The 21,304-nt window shown below is 36.9% G+C and overlaps 1 protein-coding gene across 48 annotated transcripts in view; it reads left to right on the forward strand.

Moving 5' to 3' along the window:
• RIMS1 (regulating synaptic membrane exocytosis 1) overlaps positions 1–21,304 on the forward strand; it is a 301,642-nt gene that overhangs the window by 246,067 nt on the left and 34,271 nt on the right. For 38 of the 48 annotated variants that reach the window (XM_038132937.1, XM_038132940.1, XM_038132947.1 and 35 more), the window contains one exon: positions 14,693–14,925. The exons of the other annotated variants lie outside the window; for them this stretch is intronic. In XM_038132937.1, the coding sequence (XP_037988865.1) occupies positions 14,693–14,925 (233 nt within the window). The remainder of the gene's footprint in view (positions 1–14,692; positions 14,926–21,304) is intronic. 48 annotated transcript variants of the gene reach the window in all.

Raw genomic sequence — 21,304 nt, forward strand, 5'->3', positions numbered from 1 at the left:
GTAACCTGTTTATGCAGATAACCTGGACTTCTTGGTGCTGTTAAGTAGGGAGCTGTCCTGCATGGTAAAGGTGAGGTGGAGGCTTCTCTTTTGGAGGAATAACAAGCTACCACAAGGTCTTTCATTTAAATCCGATTTAATAAAATCTGCTAAATTTATGAAAGACTAAATAATTTTTTTTGATGTGAATTTGTCTCACTGTCTCTGGGTTTCAAACAAATTGCCCCTGCATTAGGAATATTACTGTTATCTCTCATTTTAAATTTGAAAACTATGTCTTATTAAGAATTATGGCTTTTTATGTTGATCAGTGTGTGATATAATATCATTATGTCTGTGCCAAATTTTAATCTGGTTTTATATGCTTTTTTAAATTGAATGCTTAAGTGTAATTAAAATATTTTATATGAGCTTATCAAGGAAAGAGGATAATGTAATGAGTTGTAACAGTGGATTTAATCCAGTTCTAATTTATTTCACATGTTATGCCATGCCACTGAACGGCTTGTATCACAAACTCGTATATGGTTTTTTGGCATTTATGTTCTCTGTATGTCACTGAAGTTTGTACTGTCAGACTCTACCTGACAAACATTTTCTTCCCTGATTTCCAGAATGGAATATACAACTTCTGTGTAGCTGTTCTTTCAGTACTCTGACACTTAACTCCAGTACACTTGAGCTTTAAAACAGGAATGATGGAGTAGAGAAATGATGATTTGAGATCAAGTGAGGAAGTGGTTGATGGGTTGATAGGCAATGGGTGCAGGGATATGGAGACAGCCAGGACCTCATAAACAACTGAACAGCGCAGGGAGGAGCCACCCAGAGTTTATGCATATGAATAAGGATGTGATTGAGAGGAGAGCATTTAGGGAAAGCTCTCATACCTTTTCTGGGAAGTGAACACAAGTGTGTGGCTCTCCCGATGGCCTGTGCTATTAAAGCATGGGGAACAAGCAAGAGGAATTGGAGGTTTGTTGTGCAGCTGCAGGGCATGGTTACAGAGATGTGGTGAGATAGCTCATATTACTGGAGTGCTGCAATCCACAGAAACACAGGGCAGGACAGCAAAGAAGGATAGCAAGCCCTTTCTGTAAGAGAGCAGAATGTGCAGGGAGCTCTGCCTGGAGAAGGGTGATGAACCAGCTGAGAGTTTGTAGGTCTGGACTAGAGGCCCAACCAATGTCATTATATTGTGGGTGTCTGCTATGGACTTCTCGATCAGGAAGAATTAGATGAAACTGTCTTCCAGTTGTAGATTCTGGTTTTCATGGAGAACATAAACCATCCAGGTATCTGCTGGTTGAGCAATGCAGTAGGGCACAAGTAATCCAGGAGGTTTCTGTAGTACACTGATGACCAAAGGGAAAGTCTGGAGCAAGGACTCAGCAGCGAATGATCTGATCAAGGAACATTTAAATAAACTGGACACGTAAAAGTTATTGGCACATGACAAGGTGTACCCATGAATACTAAATGAGCAGTTGTTGACTGATGGCATTGCAAAGCCAGTCAATAATCTTTGGAACGTGGCATTCAGGGGATGTTCTTGAAGACTAGAAGAAAAATCATCACTACTATCTTCAAGAAGGGAAAGGGATCTTGGAAACTATAGGCCTGTCAGCCTTAGATCAACCTCTGGGTAGGTGATGGAACAAATAATCCTGGAAACTATTTCCAAACATATGTGTGGAACAAGGGGGTGATTGTGGATAGTCAGCATGAAATTACAAAGGGCAAATCAAGCCTGACCAGCCTGATGGCCTTGCTTCATTAGTTGGCTTGCTTGCTGGATGGGAGAAAAATATCAGATGTTCTCTATCTTCTCTCTGCTAAGAAGTTCAACACCCTCTTCTAAAACACCCTCACAGACAAACTGAGGAAGTACAGCCTAGGTAAGTAAACAGGGAGGCAGATTGGAAACTGGCTGAATCCCAGGCTCAGGGCATTGTGACCTGTGACACAAGGTCCAGCTGGAGGCAAATCATTCGTGGTGTATGCTTGGGGTCAATATTAAGGCAGTACTTTTTAACATCTTCATTGGTGTTTGGAATGATGGGGCGTAATGCACCTTCAGCAGGTTTGCAGACAACAGAAAACTGATAGGAATAGTTGATATAGTAGGGGGGTGTGGCACTATTCAGAGGGACCTCCACTATGGAGAAAATGGGCCATTAGGAACCTCATTAAATTCAACAAAGGAAATGAAAAATCCTCTGCCTGGGGAGCAGTAACCCCATGTGCCATTGCACACTGGGGACGCACAGCTAGAACACAGCTTTGCAGCTGAAAAGCAGCTTTTCAGGAAAATCCCTAGGATGTTTCTGGATGCTAAAATAAACCTGATCCAACAGTGCCTCCTTGCATTAAAGAAGACCAACACCATGCTGGGCTGCAATAGGAAGAGTGTTGCCAGCAAGCTGAGGAACGTGATCCTTCCCACTCAGTAGAGTTGAGGAGCTCTAGTGAGACATCTCTGCAGTTCTAAGTCAGTGCTGGGCTCCCCAGTACAAGAGACAATGGAGCATGTCCAGCAAGGGGCCATGAAGATGGTGAAGAGGTTGGAGTGTCTGTCACACAAGGAGAGGCCAAGAGAGCTGAGTGTCCACCCTGGAGTAGAGAAGGCTCAAGGGAGGTCTTATCAATGTGCATTAATGTCTGCAGAGAGAGAGTGGAGAAAAAAGGCCATACTCTTCTCAGTGAGAGGATGAGCACAAACTGAAATAAGGCAAATCACAATACAAATATTTTTTCTGCAAAAATTATTAAACACTGGAACAGGTGATACAGAGATTTTGCACAGTCCTGTGTATCTGGGGATGTCCAGGCCCAAGCAAATATGGCCCTGAGCAGCCTGCTCTGATCACACCTGCAGTATGCAGGAGAGTCAGACCCTGCGATCTCCAAAACTGTCCTGCAGCCTCACCTGTTCTTTGACTCTCTTTCAGATTTTCATTTCATGCTGCTTATCATGCTGTTCTCTTGCACAAAATGCTCAGTGTCTTTAGTTTGGAGCCAAGTGAAGTGACTGAAGGTTTGCAGTCTCACTGAGGATAAAAAGCAGCGTTGAGCTGCAGATCTCTCAAGATGATTTAGCCAAAGGTCACTCTCTGGATTGGAGATAGATTTTCTCCCATTGGTTTTCCATCCTCCCACATAGTATTGGAGCTAGTTTGATACAAGTTATGGTGGTGAGGGGCTAGATAGAGTCTGAAGGGTCTTCTGACCTCTTCTCAGGATTCCCAATAATGCTGCTTGTTACATCATAAATGTATGAGATGTGACTGGTGCAATACAGTTGTTCACTCCTTCCCCTGCCCTCTCTTCAGACAAGGGCTGCAGCCACCATTCTCAGCACACTGATTCAGTAAAATGCAGCACTACTGCACCACAGAGCCAGCTGCGCAAAGTTATACTTCATGTCATAACAGTGAAGGAAAACAACACACCAAGGTTTTTCGTGCATTTGATGAGACTGAGGTCTGTGTTGAAATAAAGAAACCCATTCATTTCATGCTAATTACAAAATTAATTAAAATCTTTATATTGAATTTGTGCTACAGTGACTAAGGGTATAGTCAAAATACTTTTCTCATGAAAAAAATGAATGTAAAATCTTTTAATTATTGATATAAATATTGCAAGAAGAACTAGTGGAGGCAACAACAGAACACTAAAGCTTATTCATCAATAAAAGTAAATCTCCTGGAAAATAGGAACAAATTCACAAGTAATTTCAGACTGTCTTTGTGGAGGATATTCACTATGCCACACTCATTATCTAAACCTGGGAGAAGATTGTGAAAATGTGTGGAGTATGAGATATTTTGTATCCTACTTACGTTTGATCCCATATTTCTTAACAAACCAGTGTAAGGGCAAGTTCACATTATATAAAGAAAGGATTGAGCTCTATAAATTTGCAGTGGAATGTGCAGTGCTGGAGCCTAGCATAAGAGGAATCTGTTTGTGTATACTAGGTAAAATTGGGTATTCCTAGGGTATATAGCTCTCATTACTGATATTCTGCATAAAAATAAATATTTTTTAATTAATCAAGGTGTTATCAACACAGATCCTTGTCTGGAAAAGGCGACATCATGTACTTGGAATCAAGGTGGTTCCTCATTCTTGGGTTCTGAGAGCCTTCAGGGTGTCATAGATGAAGGCATAGTAGATCATCTTGTGTGCTGTGGCGCTGCCAAGCAGATTTAAAGAAACCCAAACCCCTGCATGCCTCATGCATTCCTAGCTGTGTGCCATCAGGTAACCATGATCACAGTGCTCTGCCAGCGTGCTCAGCTGGGTCTCTTGCTTAGAAGTAGGTGTTCACAATGTATTAAGAGCTAGATCCTACAAATCTCCCCAGCTGCACAGACAGTGGTGTGGCAATATCAGTCTGCATCGTATTGAAAGCTGGCACTCAAGTGGCATTTTCAAAGGGGTGTTTCCTGGGTTTCTGCTTAAATTCTGCCATGTGTTGTATTTTGAAGTGGAAGATCTGTTCCATATTTCTCAGGCTGAAAGCACCACAGAGTCAAATACGTGCAGAAGCAGCAGAAATGATGAATTCTGCTGCATATAAATTCACGTATGAATCAGATCAACCTTTTCAGTTGTCACATTTCTAAAGAATCTTGAACCAAGTTCTCATTTGCCATTTATCTTCCACGTTATACCTGCTTTCAAAGCCTGCATAGCTAAGGTCTTGCAAATTTATAGCTGGCTGCAGTTGCAGTTCATCAGCTGGACTATGGATCGCCAGAATCAATGCTTCAATGTGATTTGGTTTTAATCAGCTGTCAAAGCTCCAGTGCAATGGTGCTCATTGAAAAGTAAATAGTTTCTTTTCTTAATGTGAACTGACATGGCTTTGGGGACATAGTGCTGTTCTCTTTTCTGAAGTTTCCGTTTTTAATGGTCAAAATACTAAGTTCCCAATTTATTTTTAAAATTATGTCTCTGCAAATTTAACTTGACTTTTAAGAGTATTTATTGACCTGGGTATTTTTTTCTTGTGACAAATTGTAGATCCTCCAATTTTAATGAGCAAGATTTTTTAAGATGATTAGGCTATATTTCTCGTAAGTGTGAAATCCTACCTCTTCTATGTAAATTGGAATTCCTCCTTTCAAGAAAAGAAATAGAGATACTAGAACTTGTCTACACTAATTAAAGTCATTTGTCTATTTACAATGCAATGTTTATTTTGTATTAAAATATACAAATAACAGTCTTTTTTCTGGATTGGAAATTTATAAGCCAAAAAACCATGTGACTTTCACAGGAAAGTGAAAACCCATTAAACTCTTTAACAAGTCTACACTCAAGATAGTGATACATTTTTTCAAGAATTAATACACTTTTAATGGTTATTAATAACATGCTGTGGAACACATTGGCATAATGGTAACATCTTAAATCTGGGTTTAAAAATAACAATAGTTCATATCTTTATTTAAAAACAGGGAGGGGAGACTTCTGTGTGTGCTTAACAAATTGATACCTTGATTCAGTTTTCTCCTAGAGGAGTAAATGATCTTTGCCAACACAGAGAGGTATTTTAAACAAAACTTTAAACTCCTTGTCTAGTTTTTATGTACACCAAAAGCTCAAGCTGATAGAAAACTTGTCAGTCTTCACATAACTGTGTTGAGTAGCAATAGTATGAGTGCTACTTTGCTTAAAATATAACAATTAAAATAGAGAAACATGGATATAAGAACAAACAGTGCAAGCCTTGTAAGATAATACAGTTTTATTACAGTGCAAAATGAAATTTGTAGTTAATGCAAATTCCCTAGCAGGGTTAGCAAGGACTTAGGGATGTCCGCTTCACAGATGTGGACAATTGTGTTGTAGCTGTCATCAAAACTGATAAATGAGGAGGGTTTCTTTAAAGTTCAGGATGGTAGTAATGTTCATTTTTGCAAAAAAAAAAAAAAAAAAAAAAAGGTATTTACATTGCAAAAAGCCTGATCAAGATTTTGAGGTGAAGCCATAGGGATAAAGCCTTCTCTAAACTTGTTTAGAGAATGAGTCAGGAATTGTAAAAAAAATAAAGAATGGTCTTCTCACTTGCCTGGTTTATTACTGCTCTGAGAAATCACTCTTTGCCCCATAGTTTTTATGTCATTAGTGACAAGTCATTTCAGACATGTCTGTGTTGGTGGTCATATGCTGCCTGTTGCATGGGAGTTTATTGTGCCTTGATGCTGTGGATTCAACATTCCCATCATGAGGGAAGTTTGGAGCAAAACTCACACACGATTCTTTAGGGTTCTGGTTTGTTTCACCCAATGACAGAGTAAGAGATTGCATGGTGGCATGGTTGCTGAGTTCACCATGTGAAAAGGAATGATGGCACATGAAAAAGCTTTCTCTGCAAAAGCAGAGAGGATAGTGAGTGTTTTGTGGCTACAAATGATAAACTGGCCATCCTTTGAGGGGGTCATAATATACTAAATACTTGTGATAGGACATTGAAAAGACTTCTTTCGTTCAGTTTCCACAGGAATTTTTAGGAACAGGTTTTTTTCAGAAGGAGTGATAAAAAGAATTTATTCCTCACTTTTCTTATTCTCTTTCTACTTCAGCATCACCATGAACTCCTTCCTTCCAGGGATTATTGTCCATTAAACCTCTCTGTACTCCAGCCAGTTGATTTGTCTTGACTCATGCCTGATGGCCAATAATTCCCACCTCCCTGCATCCTGGACAGTCTAGCTAATTTCTCCCAAATGCAGAGCAGACAAGAGGTGCAATTCCTGGCAGGTGCTAACATTCTGCCTCTGACCTGGAGGCAAAATAGTAATATTCAGGAAATGTACTATCGATTTAGCAATAGGGCCCAGGAGTGAGTGCAATGCCACTTTGTAACAGGAAAGTTTCCTGGTATCTAAACAGTTGATTTCTTTGTAATCTTTTAACATGAGAGGTATCACTTAAGGAAGTTGTTTTACCAAATTGGCAGGTACTCAAAAGAACTGGCAGCTACTCTATTTGTGCCAAATGGAAGGATCACGTCATTGGAATCTTTCAGTCAGGCATTAGCCACTTCTCAAAGTGAAGTGAATTGATAATTTTGGTTTTGTTGTTGGTTTTGGGTTTTTGTTTGGTTTTGGTTTTGGTTCTTTTTCCTTGTAATTTCCTTCAGAAGGGCCAGGAAATCTGCCATGGTATAATCAGCTGGACCTTAGAATAGATAAAAGAAGAAATTCGACCATGGGCAGAAACTAGGCATGGAAAATTTCTACCTAAATTTTTCATGTTTGACAAACAGAATAGATATAGGTAACAGACAAGGCAATTTTTGTCTAAAATCTCTACAGTGCAAGCATCCACTGCAACACTTGAAGTAAATTGCCAGTCCTACTTTGTTTTTGATTATCCAAGTCACTGCAGCTGAAAACTGAACTCCAGAAAAGTTTCATTAACTGTGCACTTCCCAGTTTCATTAGAGAGAAACACATTGAGCATGAACTGTCATTAGTTAATATTGCTGCTCAGGTGATCTGTCTTGGGGCAAGGACAGGCACTCTGATGTAACCTGAGTCACAACTTCTGCTTTTTTCAGGGGGAAATAGAGGGCAGTAGCCTCCAAATTATACCATGAAGGCAATATAAATGAAAAAAATTTAGATAAGCTGCTTAAAGAATATAATGTATCCTCTTTACCCCCAAAGAGTCTATTACAGATGGAAACTTCTGGTTCTGAGGTCATTTGTATACAACACCAAGGTGAAACCAGAGTAATTAATGCTCTAATTATTCATTATCTAAAGATAATGATTTTTGAAAATCCATCATTATAAACTGCTTTATGTATCTGTCAGAGAGGGATGGAGATGAAGTCTTTAATTCCTTCAGAACATCTGTACATGAAAAATGTACTATAGAGCATTGCTTCTGCATTTTTAACTATCTAATTATGTTTCCTCTCTCAAAGAAACTGTCAAATCACCAGCAGTCTTTGTGAATGATTTCAAAAAGACTAAAAAATTATTTTAATTGGTTTTTCATTTAATTACTGCAGTTGATAAAAATGAAATGTAATCCATAAACTTTTAGTTTAAGTACATTATGCTAATATTTTAAACAGGCAGGACTTGTTATTTTTAGATTAAAGAAACGTAGCAAAATAGTTCTAGCCATGGCTCAGACCTCAGAGGACTTCTCACTTGCTTTTTCTTCATCTCAGTTTACTATATTTTTAAAATTTATCTGCATTTTTTTTGTTAGTCCTGACCTTGCATTGTCCCATTTAGCTTTTCAGATTCTCCTCCTGCATTTCCTATTTTGTTGCTGTTGCCTGTTGCTGTTCTCTAATTTTGAAAAGGAGCAGTGAGCAATCTATTTCATATCAATGAAGTGGCTTTTTTACATGAAGAGCAGTGACACCACAGGTACTTCAGTACCTCGTCCTTTAGAGGGAAAAAAATCAACAGGGAAAATAACATTACTCCTGTATGTCATGCAAAGAAAGAAAAACTGGTGAATTCAGCTTTCTTGATGCTGAAAAAAGCTTCCTTCAGTGTTGACCTACCCATTATTGTGTTTGTCATACACACACACACCCCCCCAATATCTATTTTCTTGATACAGATTTACATCCTTTCTGTGTTTGGTACAGTTTAACTGAATATATGCATGGCTATATTGGAGTCAAGTTTGGGTCATTTGAGCTGTTTGTCCTTTGATTCACATGAGCCTTTCCACATCAGCTTTAATAGCATTAGTTAACCCTGAACATTGCCCCTGGAGTGGCTGCTTTTGTGTTGGTTTCATTTTATGATTCATGTCATTAGTTGGCTTCAGGCTGATGGTGCCTTGGGTATGTGCAGGCAGACACACGGGCTCCCGCATACAGAGACAATTGCTCTGCTTGTTTCAGACAATATAAATTAAGTTGAAATGTTCATGGCAAATAATAAAAAATCTGCTTATCTTTTGCTTGGAAAACAGTTGAAATCTGCTTATCTTTCGTAATGTTCAGGCTTACTTTCTGAATAGTTATTCTTTCGTTTCATAGAGAAATGCTAATTTTCCAAGTTTAAAAGGCAGAAATCTGCCAGAGCTGTGAAGCTGGCACAGTTCAGTGGTCAATGTGCTCCTGAGAAAAGCATTGTCACAGCCCAGATTCTGATATACTGTGTTCCAATATGGAAATTTCCTGATCTTCCAAAGTAGGATTTGAAGCAGTTAAGCTCCCAGAGGAGGCTGCTGTAATGAAATCTTCCCCAGCCCTTAGTTCAGTGAGAGTTTACACATTGAACACTGTGGGGCTGGGGTTGTGTCAACCCAGAGGGAGCAGCTGTGGCACTGAGTGACACTTTCATGCAATATAGGAATATTGTCAGCAACAGATACAACTTACAAATTACGGATCTTCAAATATCTTTATTCACCAATAGGACTCTAATATGATGACTTGACAGCAGAATCAAGGGGTTTTTTTGTGATTTTAATAGCTATTTCATAGGACATATTTCACCCCAGGACAATCTAATATATGATCAATGTGCATGTTAAATCAATATGTACTTCCAGTTGGTACAGATTGTACGAAATTATTACTTGATCGAACCAACTTTTATGGTCTAAAATATTCTTTTGAATAACCAGAGGGAATTAGAATATAGAATAGATGTTTGTCCTTTGGTTTGTAAAGCACCATGTTTCAATTAATTTATTAAATGCTAATGAATATTTATAAATATTTATTTTAAAATTTACAGCAATTTATTTTGCAGCAAATGTAATATATCATATATAAGATAAAATATAAATATTTTCTTAGAATGAAAAAGAAATTTGTAGATAATTAATTAATTGTTTGTATTTATTGATTATATATCATATAATACTAATAACAAGACATCTATATTTAGAAATTTAATGTTTTTCATTATAAAAATATCTTCCCTTTGGTCCAGAGCTATTATGTGTCTAGAAGATTATTAGTATTCATGAGCTACCTCATTGCAAAAGGGAGCCACAGGGGCTATGCGTGAGTACGTGGTGCTGCAGTCAGCAGAGGGGAAGCTCAGTGGCTTGTGCTGGTGGGGGCCAGGGATTCTGCTGAAAGATTCAAGTTGCTGCAACTGCCTGAAAAGAGCTTACAACATCATCTACACAGCAAGGAATACAGGGCATCATTTATTTACTCATGGCTTGCATTCTTGGGAAAATGGGTGGAGTAAAAATGAGGGCTCATGAAAATAAACACCTAAAATATTCTTTTATACATCATCAGTAATTCTAAGAGAATGAAGGAAACGCTGTTATTTTAGCAATGGCTAATCTGTTCAGATTTTTTCTGTGAAAGGATATACTTCAAGATATTACATAGGTGAGTTAATGGACAAGTATTTTTCTAGCTTTCTTACCCACTGTCTTACTAACTTTCTTTTTCAGGTGGAATGTGCAGGTTTTTTGTGTTATTACTGAGAGATACTGAGTGTATGTCTATATACCAATTTTCTCAAATCAAATGATTTGTCCAGTATGCTTTTATGGATCTTGAATACATATATAGTAGTTATCTGTACATAGAAAGATCTATAGTGATGTAATACAGGTACTTGGCTTGATTTCAGTCCTACATAGTTGAGTGTTCTGTACTTTAAAATAAGCAAGTATTATCCACAATGCTCTTATAGTGAGCTCATCTTATAAAATTTGCTTCAGGGTTAATTTTTATGCTAGTTTGTAACTCAAACTACTGTTTGATTAAGTTTTTTGTCTTAAAAGCTCATTCTTCATTCCCACAGATGCAACTTTCAGGTAGGGGCAGCTTGCAAACTGAATGTGTTGCTTTCTTTCATAACTCTGATGGCTGACATGTGAATACAGTCTTGATGTCTTGTGTAGATCAGGTACAACTTTAGATGAGATTTGTCTCAACTGCATAAGTTTTGGCAGGAAATAAAAGCATTTTTCTCTTGGTGGAGGGAGCAGTGTCTTCCCTGCTGATGCAGAAACCTGGGGGTAGTGTCTGTCCCCAGTGCTGGGGAGGCTCCTCTGCTCTTGCTGTTCTTAGAGGGAGGTTTTTAGAAGTTAAATTAAATAAATTTTTCAAAAGTTAAACATGCAACGACTCCTTTTCTATGCTGAATATCTGTGAAGGAATACACAGGCCCATGTATATTGTCTGTAACCATTCTTAATATGCACATCAATTATGTTGTTATGACTGTAATTAGAAATTCTTAGAAATAACATAAGACATTTGCCAAATTATTAATCAGAAGAACTGCTAAAGATCATAAAATAATTGTAAATAAAAATTTAGTGAATTAATTAATTTATGACTTAATGGACTATACTGATAAATATGTTACTCTTCATTATACTTCTTCAGAAAACAATATTTATTTATTGTGTTATGATAACTAGGTTTAAACATAATTTAATGATTTACCAATTTTAGCCACAAGACTGCAAAAACTTGCATCTGCATTTAAATGAATGTGTTAATAATCCCAGCAAGTCTGGAAAACAAAATGAAAATTGAGGTATGTTATTATCAAAACAGTTAAATGCAAAGAGATGTATTCATGCAGGTCCTTTTCTTCTTTGTGCTGCATACATAAATTAAACTCTTACAGCAGTGAATAAAGCAAGAGTGTGAGTTAGGATCTTTTCCTTCAAGAGATAATCAGTAATGTAATGGCAAAACACTGTGTTCTAAGGGTAACCAATTAGATGGTATAAGAATGCTGAATTTTAAATGCCCATTCTTATTCAGTTATTGAAAAATAATAAACTAGCACAGGGATTAGATGAACACAAAGAAAACTTACTCTGTTTGCTTTGTTATGACAAGAGGAAGTATTGGGCAGCTGTAGGATCCTTGGTACTATCCCATTATGCCCATGTCTAGAAAATTAATGGCTATTTTGTACTAGTACACTAGAATATATTTCCTCGGAAAGTAGGACTTCATATTTGCAAGGTAAAAAGAGGTATAAGATTAATTTAAATTATAAATTTCTCAGGGTTTTTTAATTAAGAAAAATCTTCTAGTTCCCTCTACCTATTGCAAAGAATCAAAAATTAAATTTATATGAGTCTTTGAAAAAAGTAATTTTCTCTATTATTCAGAAGCTTTCTGTGTTCCCTGAATTAGTGAATTCATACGTCAAAAATGTTTTTTTCCAAAAGTTACAATACTATATTTTCTTATTTCTCAGCTGGTGGACATCACTGCCTCCTAAATAAATAATAAATAAAGTGAGATTAGAGCATTTTAGGTAAATTGTAAAAAAAAGAAAAAAAAAAGTGAAGGCTGGCATAAAACATCATGATATTAGTATTTATTATATTCACAAACACCTGAAATTCAGTAGAGCAAATTCAATAATATGGTAAATAATTCTTTATTTGAATTGCAGATTTTATAGTCTTTTATAGGAAATTATAGGTTTATAGATTAGTATGTCAGCAAAGCACATGTTAATATAGTTCAAATGGCAACAGATGCTCTCAAAAGAAGTATTTTCAGTTTATTTCCCCTCTCTTACTGACATATTGATGCATAACTCAGGAACTGACAGAATTGATGACTCCAAGGCTCAAAAATGGGAACAAAATGACCACAGAAAGCTTTGTGGAGGGGCCATTTTTGGCAACACAGAAACAGTCACTGAAATCCAATTCCAAGTGTTGGAAAGAAATTACCACTTGGAAAGGAGTTGTCCATGTCTAATCAAAGTAGGATGTAAAATCCCTTGAAGTGAGGACTTTGAACCTTGAAATAGTGAAGTGTCTCTTGCTCCAGAGAAGAAACCAGTTAACAGTGTTGCCTTCTATCACCCTAGAGACCTTTTCTTTGATAGTGGTGTGGAAGATGGTATTTTTTGAGTTTTGATCTAAATTTCTTCCTAGAATAATTGAATATGTTGGTGTTTGCGCTCACATTTATGTGAAAGAGTGCGTGGTGGGGAGAATTGAGATAAAATACAAAGGAATTCTATATGGAAACTTTAAAATGTCTTATATTTTTGCCTTTCAAAACCAAAAGCCCAGTCAATAAAGTTTCTCTGGGACAGCAGAGAACACGACAGAACTTATTTTAAGCTCAGTGTACTTCAGGTAGTCCACTGAAATGTGTTCTCGAACGCTTTGGTGCATCAAGCAGTTTGTTGTGCTTGATGGTATAGGTGTTTTCTTATCTGAGCTTAACAGGAGCAGATTCTGAGTGCTGAAGATCGTTAAAAGCCTATGAAGAGGTTGATAGTGATCTTTCTATTAAGTATAGTCTAGGCAAAGACTTAACTTTTCCTACTTCATTTTCAAAGAATACTGTCTATTTCTATGTGCTCTTGCCTAGGGTCACACATTAGTAACTCTTGGTAACTGCCAGTACGACAGGGCTACACTGTTTTAATTATAGTTTAGGGATACAATTTTTTATACTCTCTTGGCTCTGTCTTGGCACAGGATGGATTCAAACTCCAGCAGGGCCCAGATCCATAGAAGTTATAGGATATCATATTTTCTCCCACTGATGCCTTTATTTTTCCCTGGCCTGATTTCCTATCTGTCTGAAACTTGCCATGACACAAAAAAGCCTCTAACCCCAGTCTTTCTAATTTTGACTGGGGGAGAGGTAGTGAGGGGTGGATGGGAATGGGGGACAGGAGCAGGACGTTGCATCTGCTGGGGAGGGAACTTGCCGGGGGAGACCGCGGGACTGTTGGTTGACAAATAAATTTGACTTCAAAATACTGAAAAACTGAAAAAGAATTCCTAAAATAGCATGTTACCAGTAGGTTTATTAATCAGCAATACAAGGCTAATAAATTTCCTACATGCTTGGCTGATTTTACAACTTCATCTGAAGTGAGTCCACTGCAACTTAAATTTTTGCCTCTACAGAGTGACAACTAACTTTATATTGCCTTTAGAGCTAGGGCATTGCCTGGTGACAGCAGACTTAGGACTGGGTATTAGTGTGATCTGTGTATTTGAGACTGTTCTCTAAACCGTGTTTGTGACCACTTTATCCTGCCTCTATATGCTGGAGCAGAAAAAGGATTTGCATAGAAACATTCAAATGCAATTCAATAGCTAAAGGAACTCGAACAGAACTGCCAGAGTGATTAGTTTTTCTGTCAATCAATGAAAATTCTAGTGGGTTATTAGGCATTTTGCCTCAAAATTATTTTGCTTTCATACTGTGATTATTTCACTTACCTTTAATGAAGTAAGAGACTGAAGACCTAAAAAATACTACATATTACATGATCTCTGTGAAAAGTATGAAAATTTAGATGATATCTTTATTTCTGTTAGGTCTTAAGTCTTTGGTGAACAGCACTGATAAGATGCATGTGTTAAACTACTGCCCCACATTAATTTTCTTTGGTTGTAAAATTGCTGTTTTATTTGTTTTTGTATTTGGGGATATGGACAGGGAAGCTTCACATAACTTCTAAGTGTCTTTCTGTTGCTCTGAAAAACATGGGGAAGTGTTCATTCTATTTGTTCCCCTCAAAGTGGAGGACAAACAATAGTATTGAAAATATGTACTCCGAGGAGCATCAAAATAAGCTTTTATTTGTGAACCAAATAAATGGAAATGTATCAAGACTTAAAATTAATTCACAGATTAAAAAAAATAAGGCTTTTGGAAATGCTGTTATACAGATAAATTAACATGTTTGTTTTTACTTTGTAACTGTAGTACATTTACTCCTAAAATGCAAGGCAGACGGATGGGGACTTCAGGGAGAATCACAAAGAGCACAAGTGTGAGCGGAGAGATGTATAAGCTGGAGCACATCGACGGGAGCCAGTCGGACACGGCTGTCGGCATGGTTGGAACAGGTGGGAAGAAAAGGCGTTCCAGCTTTAGTGCCAAAGTGGTTGCCATAGTGTCTCGAAGGAGCAGAAGCACATCTCAACTTAGTCAAACAGGTGAGTGAGACACACACTCTTTGGAAACAGGACTCTCACCAAACATGGTTTACCATAATTTCATCTGTGGCATCTGTGTTACATGTATATGCGTACAGACTGCTCAAGAGAGATTTTCCAGCTGTAAATAAATTCCTGAGATAATAATTTTCTTTGATTATTAAACATCTGCAAGAAAAAATATACAAACGTATTTTAGAATATGTGCTGTAGTTGCTTTCTGTCGTGATCAATGAAAACTGTTGCCTCTTAGAAGCCTTGTTTACAGGTAGGCCAGGAAATGCAATGAGACATATGTAAGTATCAGCAGTGGATAACCATTTGCTAAGACCAGCTTTTTATGTGTAGGAAATTTCTTTTAGCAGAAGAGTTGCGTATGAATGTGGGAACTGAAATCTGAGCAAATGAATGGCAGTTATGCAACTCGGATCAGAGGTTGTACATGTAGTGGCATAAAATACATTTTTAAAAATTACTTTTGTTTTTTAAGTTGAGAGTTAATCCAATACTTTATTTTTTTGTAAGTAATACTGGCAAGTTGGGGTTAGTGATTTCAGATAAATTAGATGACAACATGATGCTTCATTAGGAGCATAAGCCTTCCAACTATTTATTGTGACTCCAGAAATCTTAAAAGCTTCATATCAGCATTGCCTCCAGGAACAAAAGCCCATACAGAAAGATAAAAAAGGGAAGAACAATGTTTTAAAGTCCCTGTCCTGCTCCTGAACCCCAGTGAAGACTTCTGCTTTTGTCTTCACTGGGAGCAGAACCTGACCCTAAGGGTCCTTTCTTACTAAGAGAAGAAAAACAAAGAGGAAAAGCTTCAGCCTAGCATGCAGTGCACTCATATTTCAGCATTCTTCTCACATAGTCAGGGTATCTAAAATAAGGTAAGTAACAATATTGTTTATTTATATCATCAAATATTTCCCCCCTTTCCCCTGGTTTTCTTTGATTGCCAGATGAGCAGTAGAATTGATCCTTTCACAACTAAAGCTTGGTCAGCTATAACAAGAAGATTGTTATACTTTTCTACACTACTCATGAATTTTTAACCAGTACATAATCATGCAGTTGAGCCAAATGATAAATGAAACTGGTGTATTTGAGGCCCAGAACTGTAAATAATATTGTGTTGGTCAAGAATGCACTCTGTCTGAGACTAGAATATAGATAGTTGTGCACAGTAAGATGCTATTTTAGATGTATCAGAATCAATGGTGTTCTCTGTAAGTAATAAAAAGTGGTGTTGGCATGTAGAAAGGATTTCTACGCTGATATTTTAATCCACTTAAAATCTGAGCTGTGACTTCCAAGCACTTCTCAGAATCTTCTATTTAAAGTTCATATTTTCCTAATCCTCATAGAAAGGTACTACAGCTCTCCAAGTTTGGCTTGGTGTAAATTTCAAAACAATAGGAATTTGCAAGGAGTGGAACTTCTAAAGTTTTTCTGAAACTCAAAGAGCAAATCAAATATGAAAAACATGATTATGTATTATTCATGATTGTAAAACAGTTCAGAATCATCTTTAACTTGTCTTGTGACTCAGGCTAAGAGTATTATCTATGGCAGAATAAGAGCAAATGAAAATGTGTCATTTTTTGTCAGTCACTAATTTTGAATTTTGTCAAAAATCAGTTAATTAGTGGGATTTTTTAGAACAATATACACACCTTCCTATATTATCCAAGATGAGAGGAGAAACCTAAAAATGTCTATTTCATTTAATGTGTTGTGCAACTTACTAATGTCTCCACTACTGAGAATTATAGAAAATTTCTGTTATGACAATATAATATATACTGGGTACTTCTTTAAAATTTATTATGTGAAAATTGTTTCTCATAGTCAAGGTCTGAAGTTTTGGATCTGATGTGAAAATTTATGGGCCTCAAAAAGTGGTGCCAAGTAGGAACTTCTGAGACAGATCTTCAGGAACTGGAGGTGTGCTGTTGATGCAGTATATGTATTTTAAAGGAAGTATAAAAATACAGAAATAAATGTGTAGCCTCCATAAGTTTTTCAGGTTTTATTTCTATTACTTGCATGATTATAAGTGAGGGAAGCATGACAAAGATAGTTATTTGTTTCTGAAAACTCAAAACAGAAAATCAGAAATAAAAAGGCAATTTTTTGGGAAAAGCGTAGGTTCTATATTCTTATGGATTGAGTAGATCTGAAATTCTGGTTTACTGCTGTCTTAAAAGCCAGTAAAGTTTATTACCGTCTCACATTTTTCACTTGAAGAAATGGTCAAAAATGGCTGCATTTGATGATTTGTAGATAATTCTTCCTTTTTAACATACTGCATGGGCTTGATGTTATATAAAAATTGCAGTGGTGTGTATGGAACTGCTGCAAGGTAGCTATTATTTATAAGATTTGATTTTCTGTTCAGCTGAAAAAGGAGTGTGTGTGCGTGAGCCTGTGCATACATGTTTGTGTCTACACATACACACATGGATTTCTTTGCACATATGGAGCAGATCCTTGCATGTTGAAGTTAGAAGGACCAGTTACAATTATTTTACACACCCTGTTCAGTGCTGCTGGAAAATAATTATTCAGAATATGTGCCTTATAGATGGTCAGTGAAAGGATTGGTTTCTATTGTTATGTAAATCTGCAATGAAATTATGTATTTTTGCTGCACCTTCCTTTTATGTTTAAGATTTCATAATACTTGTAGTAACTGTTCTGTGAAGTCCCGACTTACTATGTATTTGTTCATTGTGCCCACAAATTGGATAGGTTAAACATTCACCAGAAAAAGCTTTTAATCTGCTGACAATATTCCTAATAAAAATCCAGCTCTTCTTATGTTATCACAGTTACAAAGAAGAAAAGGAAAAGGGAAGAAAAAAGAAGTAAAACTCCCAAAATGACCACAGAAAATTGAAAATAGCTCCAGGCATACATAACCATTTTAGCTGTAATCCAACTTTTCTAGCTTTCTTTGTTTGCCTTATTTTGGTAAATAAATATACACATATATACAGAATAAATATATAACTGCCAATTTTCTGAATACAGCAAACTAAACTTTAAATCACAGGAAAATTATAGGAAACTAGATCAGAATAAGAAATCATCATCAGCTGTCTTGATTTTGTGTTACAACACTATTCCCTCCTACAGAAAATCTTACCTTGTAGTTTCCATATCAATGAATGACTGAGGCCAGTGTTGATCATACCACAGTTTGATTTGAGGTTCTAGGTTTGTTTTGAATGAGATGAAAACTTCTGAAATAGGAAGAATTTTACCACAGAATTTCTACCATATATAGAGACATAGTAAAGGATTTTAAAGTAAATTTCGAAGCATTTCGAAGTAGATAGAGGCAATGGGGCGTGGGTATCAACAGTAAAATGAGTTCTGGAGAGAAGGAAAACCTTAATCTCAGATGAAAAGAAGTATTCACATCCCTGGATCCCTCTGAGTTCTCCTGAGACAGACACGTGTCTTGAGAAAGTAAAAGAATTCCTCCCTTTTGCTTTCTACCCCCTGGTCAGCAGATGGTGCTTCAGAAAGATCATCTGTTTGTAGAAACACACTTTTCTTCTCTTTAAGTGCCAACAGTGGCTTGCAACTATTTTGACACAGATGAGAGTGGAAGAGTTGCAGAGAAGGAGAGAGCTAAGGAGCTTAGAAGAATGGGCAGCATTTCTAATTTGACACTACACTGATACCACCAGGTCAATTTTCCAAATGAACATACCTTGCCATGTTTATGGTGTGAACCACAATGAGATTTCTCTGTGTAAGAGCCAAAGTTATTTGCTTTCCATCTTCTGTTGGAAGTTCAACATCAACAACCTGAAGTTAAGCCATAGTCATTAACATTTCAGAGGCAGATTAAATACCATGAAGCAGAGCTGAAATCAAGTGTTGTCACAAGGTGAAAACAGAATGAAGAAAAATTCTTTTAATTTATGTGTGTTTCTGAAGTGGATACTTGGAGGGAATCTTGAAGTGTTTGTCTGCTTCCCTCAGGAAGTAACTTGCAGCCTGAGCAAAAACACTATCTTAGAATGTATTTCTCTATGTAAGGACTAGAATTTCCTGAAGGACTAGAATTCCCTGCTGAAGTATATTTTCTGTCATTTTCTGTAATTTGCCCTATAAAGAGGTGGCTTTCTCTGTGTTCTTTTGAATTAAACTCCAAATTCCCAATTTCAGATAAGATTGTATCATCTAAATGAGGGAATTGTCACTGAGCAGTAAAGTTCTGAGAGTCGTGCATCCCACAGTATACCTATGCTCTTTTTGTGAGCTCACTGCAGCTTAAAGAGCTCTTCTTCATCCAGCTGACTGCCCCACATTTCACCTTCCAAGACTGGTCTCAAGGTGGCTTTCTCTCATGGTTGGATGACTGAAATTAAGGTAAAGATTTAGAAAACAAAACCTCCTCCATAACTCTGTTGATGGAGATTATGAAGGTTCACTGGAGGTACTTAGTGACTATTAACAGTCACTAAGTCAATGTTGTGCAAAAAAACCCCCTTGCTTGGGGAGCAGAGCAATGCTTAAATTGAGCCTTCCAGGCTCAGAGCTAACTCATTTCAGAGCAGACACTGCCATTAAAACAAACAAACAAACCCAAACCCAAACCAACAAACCAACAAAACAATCAAAACTAAAACCACACATTCCCCCCCCCCCCGCCCCAGTCTGTTAATCTGCTCTTAATTTTCTCAATCTTTTTTTGTTTGGAAATGCTATGGTAGAAGTATTTTTCTGTCCATCCTTGTAGTAATTTTATGGTAAAATGAGAGGTTTCCTACAGGTTTAGATAGTATGGACAGAATAAGTGGATAATAAATAAGAAATAAAATATGCTGGAGGGCAAAGGCCTTTGTTGTCTCTCTTGAGAACACCATTGCTTCTTTGCATAATTCTGTTACTTTCTTACAAAGGTTGTGGCAACCTTTCCATGCAGTGGTCAGGCTTTTTTTTTTTTACCTTGACATTTCATATTTATTGCTTGATTGATTGAATGACAAGGCTGCATTTCTGAGTATAATTCTTTTACCTCATAATGTGAGTTTATTGTTTTATTACTGTAGTGAAAGAAATTGTGCTTATTTGATAAGAAATGAGTGCTAGACAAAAATTTTAAATACTTTATCTAGCATTCAATAAATCATCTATAATTATTAGACTGGATAGAAAGCATGGAAATCAGTAAGGAATACGGGATGTCAGGAAGAAACCGGCAAGGAGTGGGCATAATTGGTTTTATTAAAACAAGAATGTCTGTTAGTTGAATTTAAAGACAAAACCCACAGGCACATTTTGTTGATATTTTATTGAGAGCTAGTGTTTATGCTGCTAGAATATGATGAGGAAAGTGATTTAGAATGTGTGTCAGTTCCTGGTAATCTACAGGGAGGACTCTTGAGGATGGTCCTGTGCTGGGCCATGAGTTAGACTTGATGATCCTTGTGGATCCCTTCCAACGCAGCTTATTCTGTGAACATTCTGGGATTCAGTGATGGGTGAACTTGATGATAGAATAGTTTTCCTGAGTAGCAATCACTGAATCACAGAATGTTCACAGAACAAGCTGAGTGAAAAGCTGCGACAATTCAGATTGCAAGTTCATACCTTTCGGAATGAGTAATGAAAATTTTCAGATGAAAAAAACACAGAAGAGTTTTTGAATCTGAAGGACAGCGCTATCAGAAACTGCTATAATAACAAATAGATATAAATTGGATACAAATAACTTTTATATTTGTATCAAAATTACAGTAAAGTTTTAAACAGTCAGAACAGAGAGAGAAGTATCTTAAACCTGTCAGAGCATTTAGCACAATAGGGAAAGAGCCTTTTTTCTTGTTTGTTTCTCATCTTGCATAATACCATTTTGCTGTTTTCATAGGATTTCTTTTCTGATACTACTTTTTTGTGTTGCCATCTCTTGTTCATCCAAGGGGAATGCTACAAGATACCAGATTTTCTAATGCCAGATTCAGAAAATTAGCTTGGATTTCATAATTAACATGAATTCTACAGCTATAGAGTTACCTCACAGGTTTAACCTGCTCTACTGGAATTCACATGTTGTTCTCTGTTTTCTTAGAGGAGCATTTCCAAGTGTCTGCTTGTGCTGGGCATTGATCTCTGCAAGAATGTTTCATATTTACACATGAGTTTCCTTACCTACAACTATCTCTGTTTCATTTTCTTAAGTCTGTAGGGTTTCAAAATCTTTTCCTTAACTTTAGACTGTGTGTACTTGAAAAGTAAATTTCAGCAGCCTAGCAGAAGTGTGGTGGTCTGTCCTGCAGCTCCCTCATTTGCCTTGCTTGTCTGTTCAGTATTATCTCTGTGACAGTCTTCCCTATCTGGGTTGGTTTTTTTTGCC

The sequence above is a fragment of the Motacilla alba genome, chromosome 3 (genome assembly GCF_015832195.1).
Source record: "Motacilla alba alba isolate MOTALB_02 chromosome 3, Motacilla_alba_V1.0_pri, whole genome shotgun sequence".
Classification (NCBI taxonomy): Eukaryota; Metazoa; Chordata; class Aves; order Passeriformes; family Motacillidae; genus Motacilla; species Motacilla alba.